The sequence below is a fragment of the Apis mellifera genome, linkage group LG14 (genome assembly GCF_003254395.2).
Source record: "Apis mellifera strain DH4 linkage group LG14, Amel_HAv3.1, whole genome shotgun sequence".
Taxonomy (NCBI): Eukaryota; Metazoa; Arthropoda; class Insecta; order Hymenoptera; family Apidae; genus Apis; species Apis mellifera.
This window is the reverse complement of record NC_037651.1, coordinates 1,762,914-1,783,053: the sequence shown is the minus strand read 5'-3', so window position 1 is coordinate 1,783,053 and position 20,140 is coordinate 1,762,914. Positions and strand designations below refer to the sequence as shown.

General features: G+C 18.0%; 5 protein-coding genes across 7 annotated transcripts; 3 read left to right on the top strand and 2 right to left on the bottom strand.

Annotated features, from left to right (window-relative positions):
- Positions 1 to 1,613: 1,613 nt before the first annotated feature.
- On the bottom strand, positions 1,614 to 3,504 carry LOC102653862 (NADH dehydrogenase [ubiquinone] 1 alpha subcomplex subunit 13). Its single transcript, XM_006558222.3, has 3 exons — positions 3,296 to 3,504; positions 2,573 to 2,723; positions 1,614 to 1,853 (listed from the first exon to the last, which is right to left on the bottom strand). The coding sequence occupies exons 1-3, from the start codon at positions 3,393 to 3,395 to the stop codon at positions 1,646 to 1,648; spliced, it is 459 nt and encodes a 152-aa protein (XP_006558285.1). The 5' UTR covers positions 3,396 to 3,504; the 3' UTR covers positions 1,614 to 1,645.
- Positions 3,505 to 4,358: 854 nt separating this feature from the next.
- Positions 4,359 to 6,068, bottom strand: LOC551768 (B-cell receptor-associated protein 31). The gene is made up of 3 exons (XM_006558224.3): positions 5,669 to 6,068; positions 4,886 to 5,184; positions 4,359 to 4,799 (listed from the first exon to the last, which is right to left on the bottom strand). The coding sequence occupies exons 2-3, from the start codon at positions 5,151 to 5,153 to the stop codon at positions 4,375 to 4,377; spliced, it is 693 nt and encodes a 230-aa protein (XP_006558287.1). The 5' UTR covers positions 5,154 to 5,184; positions 5,669 to 6,068; the 3' UTR covers positions 4,359 to 4,374.
- A 122-nt stretch (positions 6,069 to 6,190) lies between these two features.
- Positions 6,191 to 10,932, top strand: LOC551742 (MICOS complex subunit MIC25). 3 transcript variants are annotated; one of them, XM_026445020.1, is made up of 3 exons: positions 6,191 to 6,314; positions 7,288 to 7,799; positions 10,662 to 10,932. In XM_026445020.1, the coding sequence occupies exons 2-3, from the start codon at positions 7,400 to 7,402 to the stop codon at positions 10,832 to 10,834; spliced, it is 573 nt and encodes a 190-aa protein (XP_026300805.1). In that variant the 5' UTR covers positions 6,191 to 6,314; positions 7,288 to 7,399; the 3' UTR covers positions 10,835 to 10,932. The 3 variants fall into 3 exon arrangements, with proteins under 3 accessions (XP_026300805.1, XP_026300806.1, XP_624132.1); XM_026445021.1 differs by lacking the exon at positions 10,662 to 10,932 and adding an exon at positions 9,620 to 9,757; XM_624129.4 differs by lacking the exon at positions 6,191 to 6,314 and adding an exon at positions 6,546 to 6,597.
- A 1,235-nt stretch (positions 10,933 to 12,167) lies between these two features.
- Positions 12,168 to 14,097, top strand: LOC413613 (B-cell receptor-associated protein 31). The gene is made up of 3 exons (XM_397055.7): positions 12,168 to 12,294; positions 13,098 to 13,386; positions 13,514 to 14,097. The coding sequence occupies exons 2-3, from the start codon at positions 13,119 to 13,121 to the stop codon at positions 13,933 to 13,935; spliced, it is 690 nt and encodes a 229-aa protein (XP_397055.1). The 5' UTR covers positions 12,168 to 12,294; positions 13,098 to 13,118; the 3' UTR covers positions 13,936 to 14,097.
- A 3,229-nt stretch (positions 14,098 to 17,326) lies between these two features.
- LOC100576996 lies at positions 17,327 to 19,537 on the top strand. The gene is made up of 3 exons (XM_016916331.2): positions 17,327 to 17,372; positions 17,446 to 18,199; positions 18,276 to 19,537. Exons 1-3 carry the CDS (start codon positions 17,349 to 17,351, stop codon positions 19,487 to 19,489), a joined length of 1,992 nt encoding a protein of 663 aa, XP_016771820.2. The 5' UTR covers positions 17,327 to 17,348; the 3' UTR covers positions 19,490 to 19,537.
- The last annotated feature ends 603 nt before the right edge of the window (positions 19,538 to 20,140 follow it).

The window sequence follows — 20,140 nt, the reverse complement described above, 5'->3', positions numbered from 1 at the left end:
TTCTTAAATTTCATTAAACAAGCAATTGACAATGTGAAAAATATAAAAAAGAGAAAATCTAAAATTAAAATAAACATTTCCACGAGTTTTATAATGCAAAGAGATGAAATCAAGAGCATATTCTCAACTATGAAAATAATTATTGAATTTTTTTATATTATAGATCATTTTAAGCACTTACCTTCGAGATCATAACATTTGAAAAAATGAAAAAATTTTAAAATAAATACATGTGAAAAAAGATGATATAAAATCAAGAAGAAATTTTATAAACGAACATGATGTAAAATTAAGAATAAAATAACTGCGAAAAAAAACAGTTGTCTTTTTTTCTTATTTTTAAGAAAATTGATAAAAGTAGTATAATTAATGAATTAGTTCGATTTCTCATCCCTGATCATTTATTTCCTCACATCTACTTACATGAATTATAATATCAGTTTACTACTTATATTATTTTTTCCTATTTTTTCTAAAAAGAAAATTTTAGTTTAATAATTGTAGTTTCTTTTCTTTTTACAGAAAAAAGAAATTTCCTTTCCATCCTACTGAGAACGATGCTATAGATAAATTTGATGAATCACAAAATTATTGAAAGTTATTGGAATTGCACAGATGAACTCGATACAAAATATTGTTACTAGAAAATAAAAAAATTATAAATGAAACTCAAAACATGCTGCAAGAAAAATTAATTTTTATAGATGAATTTGAAAAATAAAAATGAAGAGATACAGATTTGGCAAAAATTTGTTTGTAGATATTGAAACGAATCTGATACAAAATATAGTAAAATTGTCTTATAAAATCTATATTATAAATCTATATTATATCTATTATAATTGTAAAAATTTCTGGTATTAAATGTTAGAGTTTAAAATGATTTGATTCAATTTCAATTCAAATTTAGTAATTTGTATGAATAAATATGCTATTCTTTATTAAAAATTTCTTTAATGCACGTTTGATTTATTATATTCTAATCTATTATTTAATTTTTAGTATTATTAATTAATTATCCTATTTTATCTTTTTTTTTTTTTATTCATTTCAAGTATTATTATAAATATAGAATTATAAATTTTGACCTGACATTATTATAATAATTATAATAAATATTATTGATTAAATATAATGCTTGATTATATATAGTAGATTATATATATAATATATAGTACAAGTAGATATTTCTCTAATAAAATATTTTTTTCGATTAATCTATCAATCTTATTTTAATAAATTTAATTAATCAATTTATTTTAATAAACTTAAAATATTTTATTAATCATTATCATTTTAAGCAATTTTTTTCATTATATCAGCGATCAATTTTAATTTTTGAATTATATATCAATAATATTTCAATTATTAGAATTCGTTAAAAAAAAATTAATTAACAAACTTATTTTTTTTCTTTTTAATTTTTCATAAACAACTCACTGAATTCAATATATAATATTGAAATAATTATAATATGTAACATATTATAAAATATCTTGGTAAAGTATACAATAAAATTAAGTTATTATATTTATTTTTATTTTATTATTTATTGTTATATATATATATTTACTATATAATATGATTTTATTAATTATATTTAATATAAGAAACTATTTTTTATAAATTTTAATAAATAATTTATTTATGTTAACAAATGAGAATAAAAATGTATCGGATAATCTCGAAGAGATGTATAAGTATACAACTCCATAGGTAAAGGCTCAATATATGTATCTTCTGGTAATGATTCATATATTGGTGTTCCAAATAATGTACCTGTTTCCCAATATGGAAAATCCTTCATTACGTCATCTTCTATATCTCGCAATCGCTTCATATGTTTTAACAATCTGTAATTAAATAAAGAATCATATATATGATTTTTAAAAATTTTTTAAAATGAACTATAATTATAATACATATTATGTTGAAGAAATATGTGAAATATCAAAATAATATATTTTTAAAACTAAAACAATAGTAATAAATAAGAATAATCTAATAATAGTTTAACTTTAAAAATTGCTTTACAAAATATTTAAACACAAAACAAATGTAACAAACAAAAATTTAACATACAGATATTTTATATGAAAATAAATATTTTTCTGAATATTAAGATATAAATAATAAAAATTTATAAATGTTATCTCTTACTTTCAAGCATTTAAAACAATAATTTAATAGTTGAAAGAAAAAAAAATATTAAATAATCAATTATGATCAAAATATGATACATAATTATTTACTATAGATATTAAAAAAAAAAAACAATAATAAAAATTTAATTTATAGAAATAAACTTCAAATTTCTATTCAAATTAATTCAAATTAAAGAGAAATAACAAAAAATAACTCAAAATGATTAATATATAATTTGAATTAAAGTTTACATTTTAGCTTACAGAGATTTTTACAATAGAATGAAAAAATTTACAAAATTTCACTATTGAATTATAAAAATAAAATATTAATAATACACATAATTAAAATAATAAATATAACAAACACTATAATTTCTATAAAATATTTTTCTAAAAATAAATTATATAAAAACAATTATACTTACGCTCTATCTTTTTCTGCATATAAAATAGGAAGTGTAGCTAATTCTTGACTTTTGGCTTCAATAATATTTCGTCTAACTTCTTTCCAATTTTGATAATAAAGAGGAAATCCAATTACATTAACAGCAACAAATATTCCCATACTCAAACGACCTAAAATTTTTTAATAAATAATTTATCAGCAAATCATTATTAATCATATAATATTATTTTTAACAAATATAATACATTAAAAAATAAATAAAAATAACTTTAATATTAAGTAAATATCTTGGTAAATATTTACTTCTTTTTTTCTATCAAAATCATTATTATTAGCTTTTTTCTATTCTATTATTATGTAAAAATTCATTGAAAGAACAGTATTAAAAGTTTTTCTTATAAATAAATTCTTATAAAAAAATATATAAAATATGAAAATTATAAAGTTAATGTAAAATAACTTAAAAATTATTTTAAAATTTTCAAATTCAATATTTTATAATTATTATAATTTATGTTGTTTATAATTATTATAATTAAAATATATAAAATATATCATATATATATATATATATATATATATATATATATTTTTTAAATTATTATATTATAATATATTTATATATTTTTAATATAATTAAATGGTTTAATAATTTCAACAATTTTAACATATTATTTAAAAAACATTACATAGCAATAATATGTTAGATAATGAACGATATAAGTTGTAGGTTAGCTTATACCTGTGAATAAAGTACGTAGTTTAGTTCGTGCTATTTGAAAAGGAGCATATCCTCCTTGAGGAGGTAAATCTTGGGTAAATCCTTTTTTAGCAGTAGACATTTCTGATAATTTAAATTTTTCGACAAATAGAAAACGACAAATTCACAAAAATGGATGGCATAACTTTTACCTTAAACGATCTCATAAGACTAAGACACTAACACCACTAGTGATTATTTTAAAAATTATTTTACATTATCAGTAAGTACTTATTTAAATAGATTTTTAATTATTTCTTTACTTATTTATAATTCAAAATCATTATTTCGTAAATTATATATTTATATAAATATTTATATAATAATGAAAAAATAAAATTTCAAATTAATGATTTTAAAATTAAATTAATTTAAGTAATTTTAATTTTTATCTAATTTTTCTTTTTTATTTTTATTCTAGTCTTATTAATCATTTATACAATTGTAAATTAATTTTTTAATTGTAAATTACTAATTATATTTTTCATTTAATATTTTATTATATATATAAAATACTAATATACTATATCATAAAATTTTAATTAATATATTTCTAAATTAAATATTCAATTTAAATAATAAAAAATATACATTGAAATATTATATTTATTTATATATATAATTTAGTTTTATATGTAATTTTAGATATAGTTATATTTATATATATATAAATTAATAATATATAGTACAAGTAGTACATTAATAATATATATAATATATATATAATAGTATATAATATAATATAATATAATATGATATATATATATAATAGTATAGATATATGAATATATTCATTAAAGATAATTTTATTATATTTTCAAAAAAATATATTTAAATATATATCTCATACAAATTATATATAATCTTATAATATAGAATAATTTAAAGATAAAAGTTTAATAATTTATTTATCTTATTATCTACTGAGTACATATTATATAATATTAAACCTAATTATAACATAATGTTATATAATATTAAATATGAATTGCAACAAAATTTCATATAATAAAATAATAAATGACAAAAGATTAAGAGAAGAACAAAAAATTAAATATCATTTAATCACTTTTCTTATCACCACTTGATTGAAGACACTTGCTATGTTCATCATTCAATCGATCATATTCTTTAGCAAGAGATTCAGCTTGTGATTTAATAGTTTCTTTATCTTTCTTTTCTTTTATAACCTGATCTTCTAATTCTTTATTTTTTGTTTGTAATTCTTTAATTTGATTTTTCCATTCTGCTATTTCTTCATTATGAGCTTCATTGAAGTCATTCTGTGCACTTTCTGCTTTTTGTGATAATAAATGTTTTGCTGTTGTAGTTGCAGATTGAGCTTGTCGCATAGCTGCTTCATTTTGTGCTAATAAAATAGCTTGTGCAGAAATTAAAGTAACAAGACGTCGTATAACAAGACTTAAAAACAATGCAAAACCACATATATAAAAGTTTCGTTGCGCTCTAAATAATCTCATATTACCTATATAAAATAACATAATAACATTAATTAATTAAATTCTTCAAATAGATAAAATATTATATATTATATAATGAAAATAAATATACCTTGCATTTCAGTATCCAAATGATAGTCTTTATGTTCAATATTTGTAGAATATTTTCGCATTTCTCTAATAGCATCCAATAAAAACAAAACTAATATTCCAAGTAAAAGTAAAAAAAAAAACGTGGCTTGGTTAGTTAATCTTTTTAAAAATTTAGATTTAAAAAACCTTTGCCATGTTAAAGGTGAAATAATTGGTAATAATAATAATAAAACTACTAAAATTTCAACATATAAAAATCCAGCTATTAAAGTCCATTGCAAACTCATGTTTTTTAGTTATTTTAATCTATTTTAATATCTAAAAAAATCACAAAAACATTATTATTATTATATTTTTATTTTATTAAATGTAATATACAATATAAAAATCATATAATAGTAAAAATTGATATGATTTAATTTTTATGTAAATATATATATACATACACATAATACTGAAATTTTTTTGCTTTCAATAAAAATTATATATTTAAATAAAATTCAATAAATTATATTTTTATTTTTCTCTTTTTTTAAATTAATAATTATATTAAAATTCATCATATAATTATTCAAATGACTATATATAATATTATTTCAAATGACTATATATAATAATAAAAAATAAAACTAAAAATAATAGAAAGTTAAAAATAAATCATATCTATTTAAAACAATTATTGCATCTATAAATACTATCCAAATCACAAGTGATATTTACATATTTATTATTATTATATATTTATATATTTAATATAGTAGAACTTAAAAATAATTTTAATATATTTTAAAGATTAACTGACCTTTAATTGTAGATATATATCTTGATTTATGTTTAGGATTATTAAAATGGTGTAATTTATATGAAGAATTGTGACAAAGACCTTTAAATTTTTTAATCAAAACATCAATATATTGTGAATTTAGTAAACAATTAAGATTTACTTCATGTGAATTGGTGTTCATGAAATGTTAAACCATCTGCTTATTAAAGTGCGCGAGAAATTGAAAATAACTATTTTTTTTTGTATTTTATTTATATTTTGTATTTATTTTCTGTGACAATTCTCATTATTATTCTATAAACACGTAATATTAACGTCTGTTATTAGACAACATTTTTTTGGAAAGCAAAAAACTTACGATACTTTCAAAATGTGATAAGATTTTATTATCTAAATTTAGATCGCTAGCACTGCTCGTTATACATTTTGGGTGCTAGCGTGTTTATAGAAACAGTAGACAAGCAGTCGTCGCAATTAATACATGTGTTATCATGGATGTACGTATATAAGCAAAATTCAATGTAACAACAATTTTTATTAATATTTTGAAAATTAATAAATATCTAAAGCCAAAAGTTTATTACAGTTTATCTCCCCTTCCTATTACCCTTCTTAAATTTCAAGTCCATCAGTTACCAGTGCTTCGGAAATAAAACAAATCTGCGTAATTATTTTTTATAATAAATAATTATATTATTAAGTATTCTATAATTTTTATTTAAAACTATTTAAATTATAAGATATATTTAAAGAGAAATTGATTTTTATATTTACAATTTATATACTTATAACAAGAAATTTTAATGTTACGAAAGAAATTGTAAACTTACCTTTATGACAAAATTTTTCTGCCATATGATATGTGTAGAAGTTATATATTTTCTACTTTAGAATACATTTAAATATTGTAGTGTATAATAACATAATAGAAGAGTAATCTTTGATATGTAAGTGTATTTTTTATTATATATTTAAAAACAATTATTTTTTGAAATGTTTTAAATATTCTAATCATAATAAATAAAACATTAAATTTAATTATTGTTTTAAAATTTTTTAAATTTTTAAAATTTTCATATTATAATAACCTTATTAATTAGACTAACCTTATTAACAAAAACTTTTAGATAGTTCTTATATTGATATAGTAATCAAACAAGAATATAGAAATAAAATGATATATATATATATATAAATATATATATATATATATACATATTTGCTGTCACATATAGTTACTAACATTAATTTTAATTCTGTTAATATTCAATTATTGAAACAAAAAAAGAATGTATAAATATTTACATATCATATATATCATTACATAAAATTTGGAAAAAATAACAATAAATTCTAAAAAAGTAACAAAAAAAAATTATGTTGATATTCACAAAAATTTTTTAACAATTAATAATAAAAAATGCAATTTTACAAATATGATTAAAAAATATTGTATAAGTATATAAAAATTTAATTAATTTCTAAAAATATAATTTTATATCAATATTATATTAATATTATATGTGCATTATAAAATTATACTTTTGAAGTTCAAATATTAATATATTTTAAAAATATTAAACAAAATATATTATTCATATTTTTCAGGTAATAAATATATTTTCTATATTTTTCAGGTAATTAATTTTATGCTTCATTCAATGAAAAAAAAACTTGTCTTATTAAAGATAAAAATTTGAAAAACATCAGGTGTGAATTTATTAAAAACAAATTTAAATTTTATTTAATATGGGTTCTGGACAAAGTGCACGTAAACTTACTATAAATAATGAAGAAATAGATGTTATAGAAATATCAGAGTCTGTTGTGGAGCGATTAACTCAAAAAATGAATGAAGAAAAACCTAATGTAGCAAATGAAGTAAGATCTGCTACTTTAACAGATTCTAAAAAGACTGCATCTTCACAATTATCTCAGAGTGATATACCGGTGAATGCTGGATATCCCATATATCAGCCACAATTAACTTTAACTGCTCTTCAAATACAGCAACAGAAAGAAAAAGAATTTCGAAATCAGGATAATTATTGGCAAAAACGTTTGCAGGATTTGGAACAAAAACATTCAGAAATTAATAATATTATTAATGCAGAATATAAAAAAGCTGCAGAGCAATTAAATGCCAATGGTATGTATAAAGTTATTTATTATTATTTTTTAAAATATAAGTAATTTATAAATAATTTTTTTTTAGTTTATAACAATTAAAACATAAACTTTTTAATTTGAAATGTTATAAATATTTTATTTGTTATAAACTTGTTCATTAAATTTTAAATTATTTTTGTTGTATGTATGTGTGTCTATTTTTTAATCAAGTTTCATAATTTATTAAAATAATTTATTAAATTAAAAATAAAATAATTATAAACATTATTTTATAAATTATTAATTATAAATTATTTGTTCTGAAAAAAAATTTTAATTTCTATATATTTTAAGTAAGAAATATTAAGTTATTATGCAAAAAATATTTTAAAATATTAAACAGTATACGTATAATATTTTTTGTAATTAGAATTATATTTGAATTATATTTTACAATTATATAAGTTTTTTAATTTCAGTTTTATAAAGTTGATATTCTCTGGTATTTTATTCATAAAGATGAAAATTGTATTTTTATACACTATTAAAAAAAGAAGAATTTAATTATTTTAAAAATATTAGCAAATCGATGAAAGGATTTGAAATATATTAAAACTATAAAATAATATATATAATGAAAATCATTGTTAAATTTTTTGAGATTTTAAATAATTGAAAGCAAATCTTCTCAGAAAATAAGTCTAATGCAATAATTCAGCAATAATTCAATATAATTTTTTGAGTATAAAAAATTTATTTTCCCTTTTACTTTTTTCTTCGAATTTATCACTTTCTCACTTTACTACTTTCTTTGTCATTTATTATTCTAGTGTTTTGCATATCTTTATACTATATCAGTATCATCTTCTAGATAGCTAATTCATATAATTCATTTTTTTTTCTTCTATCCAATATTTATTATATTTTTAGATATTCTGAAAGGTTTATACTTCCAATTGTCATGAAATTTAGAGAGGAAAAGAAGAAAAGGAAGATGGAATATTAAATCAAAAATTTTAGCTTTAAGTTTTTATTAAGATCAGAACAAATATTAAGATGAAAATCGATAACTTGATTTTAAAATATAATGTCCTTATAAGACAATTTCAGATAAAAAATATTCTTTAAGAGAAATAATTTCAAGCGATTGAAATTACAATAACTAATTTTATTTGAGATATTCTATTGATATCTCTATTGTATTATACATTATTGACTATTCTATATTTTATGATAATCAATAGTATGAAGATAGTATTAATAATACCTGTGTAGACATAGTTATGTTTATATAAACAAAATTTAATATATTATACAAAAATATATCTTTAATATCTTTAATATTTCAAAAACAAATAAATATTTGAAGCTAAAATTTTAGATTTAGTCCCCCTTTTTCCCCTTCCTCGACTTTCAAATTTTATGTTAATCACATAAGTATAACTTTTCAGAAATATACTTCCTGCTTCATTTATAAATATTCTTATGTTTACATTTTTCATTACATTTTCCTATTTTATTTAATCTTTCTTATTTTATATATATATATATATATATATATATATATATATATATTTATACACATATATACACATATATATGTGTATACATATTTTTACTTCTTATTTTAAATTCTCTATTTTTAATTAGAATTTTTAATTTTAATCTCTATTTTTGTATTTGTCTTTAATCATTCATTCTTTTTTTTTAGATATTATTTCTTCTTTTATCTGTTTTCATCTTTCTTTATTTTGCTAGTTTTAATTTCTTTTCTTTTTTTGCGTTTTGTTTAGTATTATATCTGGGTATATATCTATTCAAATTAGACATCATCTTATATATTTTAATTATCTTTTTCAGTTTGCTTTTTTCCTTCTACCCGTATTGTTCCATCCCATAAATCTTCATGTTCCTTACAAGATAATTGAATATGATCATTCTTCTAAATTTGTACTTAAAGTACTTTTTCCTTATGCTCCACACTTGTCTGGCTGCCAAATTTTTTTCTACCTCAGAAGATGTAAGTCTACTTCAATTTTATCCCCAGGTATACAAATTCATTTACTATTTCTAATTCTAGCTCATCTCTTTACATTACTTTTTCTTATTTAACTTTTATCTTTACTAAAAACTATATATTATTTTTAATTTCCTCATAATACAACACTCTACAACACTCTAGCAAAAATAATTCAATAAATGTTATTGATATAATTTATGATAATCTTTATAAATTGAATCTTTATAAATATGTAGTTTCAAATTTTTAAAAATATAAAATTTAAATTATGGAAAAAAATAATTCAGGAAAATTAAAAAAGTTTAAATAGAAATAATTCATAAAAATAAAATTATTAATAGAATATTTAATTATTAAATGATTTTTTTTTAAAAAAAGTTAGTAAGTATATATCATTATATAATTTATATATGTAATTTATGAAACTTTAATAAAACAATTAAATAATTGCTTCATTAAATTGAATTAATAAAATTCATATTTTAATCAAAATTTTTTTATATTTTAATGTTTATAATAATTATATAACCAGGCATTTATTTATATTTATGTATATTTATTATATAATATTTTTCATACACATGGTAACTTATATTTTATGAATATAATAATTGTTTATCATATATACACATGCATGCATATATACATAAATTATAGATTATTATTATTATTATTTATTAATATATTCATGAAACAACAACTTTTAGAAAGTTGATTCTAAAAATTAAATAAATATAAAAATTGATAAAATATCAATTGAAACTTATTTATTAAATTATAAGCAATTTAAGTTTATGTTTAAAAGATAATAAATGTAGATAGTACATATAAGAAACTTATATTATAAAAATTAAATTAATTTCTTTATTATTTTTTTTACAGATAAGGATGGCATAAATGCTCAAGATACTATTCAACCATGTAAAAGCAATTCTGATAAAGTGTTCAAATGTTATCAAGATTATCCTAAAGAAATTTTAAACTGTTCTAGTTTAGTTGAAGAATTTTCTAATTGTGTAGATCAACGCCGAGCACAAGTGATTGCAGCACGTTAATGTATTTTAATATTAAATCATTGATAGTCTAACTAAATGTAATGTAAATTTAATAATAAATTTTAGTTTTTGAAAATAAATTATACAATATAATCAGATTTTGGAAAGTTATTTTTACAATGTTACTAATAATAAATATTTTAAAAAATTTAAACAATACAATCCTAAGTTCAATCAATAAAAATAACTTAATTAAAATTAAGAAAAGAAAAAAATAAGTATGAAATATTTAATATCAATAATTCTATTAATATTAAAATATTATAAAATATTTCTTTTAATTAAAAATAATGAAATATTATAATTTTGTATTAATAAAATATTTTGTAAAAATTTTAATAACCAGAAATATAATTATATTAATAATTATATATTATTATTATTATATATTACATTTGATTTGATGCGCATATTACTATAGACATAAAAATATTTATGAAATTTAATGTAGTTTATTTTTTATAAGTATTTCAAAAATTAAAATTAACGATTAAATGATTATATAGAGAGAGACAAAAATTATTTAAAATTTTTATATTTAAAAATAATCAAAATTCATGGCGTTACATATCCATAAATTAATTAAATTTTGTTTGAAATTGAATAAGTTTTGTTTGAATCAGTTTAGTCAATTACTATAACAATTTAATGAATATGGTTTCAAAAAAAATATATTTCAATGAAGTTTTAAAATATTTACAATCTGAATTCTTTTAATCTTTTTATAATAATTATTAAGATTCATATCTTTTGAAGACTATTACAATCTTTGAAGATAAACAACGATATATATATCACGATATATGTATCAATATGTATAAATTATTACACTGTCCATGCATCTCAATTGTACTTCATGAATATTGCAAGTATATTATTGTAACATTTTATACTCACATTTATTATTATATAATATATATTAATTGATATATGTGGTTGTTTTTATAAAAATATTAAGTTTATCAAAATTAACGAATTACATCTATTCTATTCTATTCTATTCTATTCAAATCTTTTTTTTTATGTATAGCAGATCTGGAAAATTTATATTTATCCCTATAAATAATTTGCTAACATTTTATAGTTTTTTTCTTCTACATTTTCTTGAATTGAATATTATAAATTTATTTTCCGAAGTATATTGATAAAAAAATATTGTTAAGAAAGATAAATCTATAGGAAAGGAGTTTGCACTTTTGCCTTACATATATTTATTAGTATAGTAAATATTTAATATTTACGCCCATATTTTAATGACAAAGCAATTTTACTATATTCAATTATATATATACATATAACATATACATTAATGTCTAAATAATTCACTAGTCATTTATATCTTATATACAGTTTAGATTATATATAAAAGAACCGGTGGAATATACATTTCAAGTCTGACGTCTGTTTTACATTAATTTTAATATTTTATTCAATATTTTAGATATTAGAATTAATTATCGGTATGTATATTTTAATATTATTTTTACTAAAGTAATATAATTTTTAAAATTATTCAAAATAATTGTAATATAATAATTATTGCTAAATTTACTACATCATTGCAATTTTTATCAGTTTGGTACTTTAAAATTAAATATAACAAAGATTAAAATTATCAATGTATTAATTAGATAATATTTTAACCTAAAATATTTAGTTAAAATATCTAATAATTAAAATATAGGTTAATTTAGATTTTGAATTCAAAATAATTTTGATTATAAATATTATTTCTAATATATATACTATATTCAAAGATATTCAAAATAATTTTAGTAGATAATGTTTATTTTTTCAAATTTTATTATTATTTATTATTACAGAGTTTTAAAATAATTTTTATTAAAATTATTATTTAAAATAAAAAATTAAAGTTAAATAATTATTAATATTTTATCAGAATAATAAAATAGAAGTTATATTTCAAAATATTTCATTAAAATCAGTAGAACTTTTATTAAAAAATTTCATTGTTACATAAAAAAATTTCAATATTGCATTATGCTATAAATTTGATCATTAAACTTTTATTCATATTATAAAAAATATAAAATTCCTACATATTTTTTTATAAGTAGATTTTAATCAAATTATTCAATAATATCTATCAAAATTAAAAAATATAGAAAATGAATATTTAATTTAATACTTAATATTCATGTTCTTTATTCAATTAGTTTTATTCATTATAAATATTCGTATTTATTTTTGTAATTTTGTCTTTTTTCATATCTATAATAATTTTTTCTTGGAATTTTTTTAGATGTGTTTATAAATAAAAACAATGAGTTTGCAGTGGACTTTAGTTGCTGCATTTCTTTATATTGAAATTGCAGTAGTATTATTATTGGTTTTGCCAATAATTTCTGCATCAAGATGGCAAAAATTTTTTAAATCTAAATTTTTAAAAAGATTAAGTAATCAAGCATCAATTTATTTTTTAATTTTAATTGGAATCTTAGTTTTGTTTTTATTAGATGCCATTAGAGAAATACGAAAATATTCTATGATTGATGAACATAAAGAACATCATTTAGATGCTGAGATGCAAGGTATATATTTATATTTTTATTGTAATATTACATCTATTATCATATATATTGAAAATTAATATATATATTTTATCTATTTTAAAAATCTAATCTAATTATAATGTTATTATATTATTTTATATTTTAGGTAACATGAGATTATTCAGAGCAGAACGGAATTTTTATATATCTGGTTTTGCATTGTTTTTATGTCTTGTTATACAACGACTTGTGATTTTAATTTCTACACAAGCTACTTTATTAGCACAAAATGAAGCAGCTATACGACAAGCACAATCTGCAACTACAACAGCAAAACAATTATTGTCACAAAAAACAGAAAGTACACAGAATGATTTAAATGAAGTTCACAATGAAGAGATAACAGAATGGAAAAATCAAATTAAAGATTTACAAACAAAAAATAAAGAATTGGAAGATCAGCTTATAAAAGAAAAGAAAGATAAAGAAGCTATAAAATCTCAAGCTGAATCTCTTGCTAAAGAATATGATCGGTTAAATGATGAATATAATAATCTTCAATCAAATGGTGATAAGAAAAGTGATTAAATATTTTATTTTGTTATTTTCCTATTTTTACTTTTAATTATATTTTTCAATTTTAAATTTTATTATTAAATTTTGAGGTAATAACTTTTATTGTAGGGGAAAATAATTATTTTAAACTATTACATATACATGGAAAATTCTAACCAAAATAGTTCTAAAAAATTGAAATAATTTTGGAGCACATTATTGTGATTCTAACAGTTTAAAATTTATTATATATCGTTTATAATATATATATTATTTATATTAAATATTGTACTAATTTATGTTACATAAATATATATTGATATTGTACAATATTTGATATAAGTGATATTTATATTGTAAGTTATAATATATAATTATTATCAATTCTTTTAATTTTTTAATTTTTTATGAATTATAAATTGATATAACTATTTAAAATTTATTTTTTCAAGTTTTCATTTTTAGTATATAGAAAAGAATATTTATTTCTAAAAAAATTTTTAGAAAGAGATAAAACAATGTTTTATTTTATTTATTTATTTTTTTGTTAATTATTTAGTTCTTATTATAAAATTTATTATAAAATTTCTTATTGAAAAATTATATATATAAAATTTCTTAGTGATGATTTTAGAGGGTGAATCAGAACTGGTAGCCATCAAAAGTTTGAGTTTGAAAAGATCACTAATTGAAAAACTATTATAAATATTATAAGTAACAATTAAAAATATATGTATCTATATATAATATCAACAATTTTAGAATCAAAATTTTAGAATTTTAGAATTCCATGTTTTAAATTTGTCAGATAAAAGAAAATTTTAGTATATAAAATTTGGTTGTTAGTGGTGGATTTAGCAGCTTTAAAACTGATAATCGTGAAAGATTATCATGCATGCTGATAATAAATTAATATATTTTTTATTATTTTTAAAAAATATTGAAAAAAATATGTTGTAAAATTATATGAAGCTCTGTGCAAAGGGAAATATCCTTAATATTTTCAAATATAAAAATTATTTTAAATATTTTATTTATTATTATTTTTTTTGAACTTATTAGCAGAATAATTTTTCTTTTTAAATACAAAAAAAAAAGCTATTTTAAAAATACATTATCAAAAATTAAATAATATGGCATTATTATGTAAAGCTAAAAATATTATAAATTAATAATGTAATAATAAAATAATAATAAAATAAAAAGCATTATTAAGAATATATAAGAAGAAAATACATATAAGAAGAAAACAAAAAATATTAGCAATATTAATATTCTAAAGATAATTCAAATTTCAATATTGCAAAAATGAAACAAAAAAAAATTTGCTTAATATCAACTATAAAAAATATAATTAGTATCTTTAAAAATTTTGTTTTTTTTTATGCTCTAATATATATTTTATATTCTAATATATAATATAATGTTTTTGTATATCTATTGTTCTTTTTATGTTATTATATTTAAATCATATGCAGTCTTATTTCATATGCATATTTATTATATTTCATATTTTATTTAATATTATATTTTTTTGATTTTATATTAAAAAAAAATATATTAAAATAATTGAATTCTATATTTTGTCTGATTCTTTAAAATCCCAAAAATTATATTGCTTTATTAAAGAACTTTTTTAAATCCACCACTTGATAATTCATAAAGGCCAGAACACAATGAAAATATAAATAATAAAAAAAAAGAATGGCAAAAGTATGACAATTAAATGAATTAAAATTAAGTTTAATAGAAAGAAAATAAAAAATAACAAATCTTGACAAGAATTAATCGAAAATAAAACCAATAAGGGAAAATCATCTTTAATAAATAATAATATAAGAAGTTAATTTTTTATTACTTTTTTAATCAATAATTTTTTATTATATTTTTATTATATATTTTTTTTAATCAACAGAATTAAAATAAATATAATTAATGAATATGAATTAAAATATACAAAAAAATATTTATATATAATTTTAATTTAAATTATAAATAATAAATTATATAATATATAAATAATAAAAATTAGCAAGTTCTGAATAAGTTGCGTATTTAAGGACAGAATTATATATATTTACACATAATCATTATTGCGTCATTTACTTACCGCGATATTGTATAATATATATATGTACAATATATTAATATTTATTTATTATAATTTATTACATTTATTATTATATAATATGTATTATATCTTTGTTATATATATATTGTTATACATATATGTATTAATATATGTATAATATATGTAATAAAGATTTCGAAAATCTGAATAAATTTAACTGATAAAATTGCAGCAATTATGTTAAATTAAAGATTATAATCATCTTAATTTTAATTATCATGTTTAATATGGTAGAAAAAATAAATAATTGTAAATAATAATATTGTACATTCTATTTAATTTTAAAAATATTTTTAAATTAAAATTAAAATATATTTATTAAAATATTAATTAAAATTAAAATAAAGTATATTTATAAGATTAAATTAAATACGGCTATTTTTAAATCGTTGAAAGAATTAACATTTTATGAATATATAATTTATAACTACAAGATTTGTTTTGTTTTGTCCAAGAGGATGGCAAATTATGATATCAAGGTTTGGTGTAAATTTGGTGTTAAAAATTGATATAAGATTTATTATTTATTTTGGTACACAGATAGATATATTTGAATTTATAATTAAATTTAACGTTAATTTGTAGATATTGGATATTAATTTGATACTATATTGTAACCAAATTTTTGGAATAAAAAACACCTATTTTTAAAAACATGTTAGCTAATAAAAATTTCATTTTTTATATTTGATAATATTTGTAAATGAAAATGAGATTCTATTACTTAATTTTATGATTTTATTATATCTAATAGAATATAAATATTTGCAATAAGTTTTCATGTAATAAAATTTGTCTTATGCAGATATATAATATAATTTTAATATATATGCTATTAATCGCTATAAATATCACTAAAAAGGGGTTATGCTTTTTTGATCTTTAATAAAATTTAAAATATAACCAAGAGTAAGTATTTTTATATAGAAAAGTATATATTTAAATATATATATATATGTATATGTATATCTAAAAATTGATTTTAATTTGAAAGTGATATTTTATTATCATTTGTATATTTAGACAATACACATTAACAATTGTTTTACTAGAATTTGTTGCTCATAAATATAATTGTATTTACTATTAATTATAACTATAATATAAAAAATATTATTTTTAATAATAATTTATATTGACATAATTATATATATATATATATTTTCTTTATATATATATATTCTTATTATATATATATATACATTTTCTTCAGTATTATAATTAGAAATTACTTATTCATGACAAATATTATTTATATTAGTTTATATATAAAAATTTATAAAAATTTATTCTGTTTAGATTTTTTAAATTAAATATGGCTCTTTCAAATAATGAAAAGGTAAATTTGCATATTCTTATTATTAATTTATCATTATATTGTCAAAATTATATTTTCATTTTATTTGCTTTAGATAGAAGCAATCAAATTTGCCAAAGAATATCATCAAAATTATTATGAACTTCTTCCTGATTGGTTTCAATATGATTTTGAAAATTATGAACTTATAAGACATAAAATTGGATATGCTCTATTTGGTCTTCCTAAAATAGATATAGATACTGAAATTTCAAATATTTCTATAAATTGTACAAATGATAATAATCAATCAGAATATATATATAAAAAAATAATATACGACAAAACAATGTGCAAAATTATAAATACAATTTATGAAAAGATAATAAAATATGGAAAAGATAACAATAATAGTTCTATTTATATTGGAATTATATTTAATATAATATTCTTACAAACAAAAGTTTCACAGAAATCTAATGAAAAAGATAACGCATTAAGCAAAGAAAATAATAACATATGTATTTTACCAATATTTAAATTAAAAACATTACAATATGATACATGGTATATTGATAATGAGGGCAGAATTTATAAAACTTGGAAAGATTACATATCAAACAATACATTACCTCCATGTACTATGATTTTACCAAAAAATGGTTTATATCAATGTAATCCAAATTATAAAGTAACAGAATATTTTTCAAGTGTATGGATTGAAATATTAGATTCTCCTGCTTGTACTTTTAAAAATAAAGTTCTTAAGGGCATTGATGTTGCTGTAAATACAATGTCCATAATTACTGGTATTGGACTTAGTGCTGCTAGCTTTTTAACACCTATTGGACCAACTATTCTCACTACGGGTATAAGTTATTTTATTTATGAATAAATAAAATAATCTATCCTATACTTTTATTTGATTGATATTTTGATTGCTAGGTTTAATTCATGGTGGAATTTGTGGGACATGGATTATTGTTAGAAATTCACAAAAATTAATAGATCTTGCTACACATAAACAATCCATCAATCCTATAAATAAAAATGCATTCTCTGCTTGGTTTGAAGTAAGTAGTGCAGCTTTAACATTAGGAGCAAATAGTGGAACTATGCTTATCTCAAAGGCTCTTTCAAGAGGCTGTACTATAAGTGCTGCAGCTAAAGTAGCTTATAATTCTGTGATATTGAGCAATTTAACAGTGAATGGCGCTAGTGTAATTTACCAAGGATATCGTTTAATTGAAAAATATAAGATGGAAAAGAATGTTGATCTCTTAGATATAGCTATTTTTACTTCACAAATTTTATTCTTTAGTAATACTTTAATAAAAACCAAATTAGCTAATGAACTCATAGTATCATCTAAAGGTACTATTCTTGAAAAACTCAAGAACATTTTACGAGTTAATCGTTTAAAACAGGAATTTAATAAAATAAAAGCATATAGTAGTAAAGATGTAGAAAATAAATCTGAAAGTATTATATATAAGATAAAAGAATTCAGTAACAAAGAAGATTTCTTAAATAGTTTAAGTAAAATGAATTGGAAAAATAAATTTTTAATAAAATATCAAAACGGCAATATTGTTATAAATAATAAAATATTTATACATCCTATTCATTTTATGACTCACTTATTGACGATTGGTGCAGTCACATTTAATTTAATAGATCCACATTCATCGATAGTATCTAAGGAAAGAAATTATATAATGATTAATTTAAAAATTCTAGTAAAACAATTGTTAAAAAATTTTTATGCAGAAAAAGAATATTCAGATGAAGCAATTCCCGATGTTAATTATTTTAATGAAATATTACAAGAAATAAAGTACATGGATAACGCGGTTGATGTATTAAGAAAGTGTTTTAAAATTGCTGTAATTATAATAGAACATTGCAATGATCCCCGGCAATTCTTATGCGATGCTGTTTATTTCTCATGGATATATTGTAAAGGAAATTTAAAAGAATACGGTATAAACATCGACACTACTTCTAAGAACAAAATATTTAATGAATTAGCAAGAATTGTTGAATTTTTATATGAATGTATCGAGGTAATAGCCAATGAATTATTTTCAGCTTTTTATGCGTATATATCAACTACAAAACCCGAAATTAACAATTATATTATGTTAAATGATAATTAGACTAGTAGATATATATGCATTTATACAAAATTTAAATATATAAAAATTTATAGAATACATATTACATGAAAAAAAGTACCTAAATGTTTAAAATGTGATATTATATTATATTTAAAATATGATATTCATAAAACAAATTATTGTATTTAAATAAAATGATTTTTTTATTTTATTTTTAACTTTTACATGTTTCATATGATGATCTGAAAATAAATATAAAAGAAAAAAAATTTTATTTTTTGCACAGAAGTGAAGGCATTCGTTTATTTCATTTCTCCCAAATATTTAAATACAACTCACACAAATATATACAGACGATACTGAGCACATTTACAATTGATTCATCTGATCATTGGTCGCATTATCATTTAAGACATTCATAAAGCAAATGTTACAATTGTCATCAATTTAAAAAATATGGATCGTATCGCATATCGTATGGATGCAAGTTAAAAAATAAATTAAAAATTGATAAAATATTTAAATAATACAGCTTGTATCACGTAATATTAAAAATCTTCGTCAAACGAGCAGGACTGGATTCTTGGTCTTCTGAATTAAAAAATATTTGTAATAAAATTAATCGAAGAATTCTAAATTTGTGATATTCTGTATCACGAATTATTTTTATCATATATATATATATATATA

Bases quoted from the DNA above. Each gene is read 5' to 3' on its own strand.
- LOC551742 (XM_026445020.1), top strand. From the start codon at position 7,400: ATGGGTTCTGGACAAAGTGCACGTAAACTTACTATAAATAATGAAGAA. The intron at 7,800-10,661 runs GTATGTATAAAG...TTTTTTTTACAG, and splicing joins AGAGCAATTAAATGCCAATG to ATAAGGATGGCATAAATGCT.
- LOC551768 (XM_006558224.3), bottom strand. From the start codon at position 5,153: ATGAGTTTGCAATGGACTTTAATAGCTGGATTTTTATATGTTGAAATT. The intron at 4,800-4,885 runs GTATATTTATTT...TATTTTATATAG, and splicing joins TTTGGATACTGAAATGCAAG to GTAATATGAGATTATTTAGA.
- LOC100576996 (XM_016916331.2), top strand. From the start codon at position 17,349: ATGGCTCTTTCAAATAATGAAAAG. The intron at 17,373-17,445 runs GTAAATTTGCAT...TATTTGCTTTAG, and splicing joins CTCTTTCAAATAATGAAAAG to ATAGAAGCAATCAAATTTGC. The intron at 18,200-18,275 runs GTATAAGTTATT...TTTGATTGCTAG, and splicing joins ACCAACTATTCTCACTACGG to GTTTAATTCATGGTGGAATT.
- LOC102653862 (XM_006558222.3), bottom strand. From the start codon at position 3,395: ATGTCTACTGCTAAAAAAGGATTTACCCAAGATTTACCTCCTCAAGGA. The intron at 2,724-3,295 runs GTATAAGCTAAC...AAAAAATTTTAG, and splicing joins ACTACGTACTTTATTCACAG to GTCGTTTGAGTATGGGAATA. The intron at 1,854-2,572 runs GTAAGTATAATT...ATTTAATTACAG, and splicing joins TATGCAGAAAAAGATAGAGC to ATTGTTAAAACATATGAAGC.
- LOC413613 (XM_397055.7), top strand. From the start codon at position 13,119: ATGAGTTTGCAGTGGACTTTAGTTGCTGCATTTCTTTATATTGAAATT. The intron at 13,387-13,513 runs GTATATATTTAT...TTTATATTTTAG, and splicing joins TTTAGATGCTGAGATGCAAG to GTAACATGAGATTATTCAGA.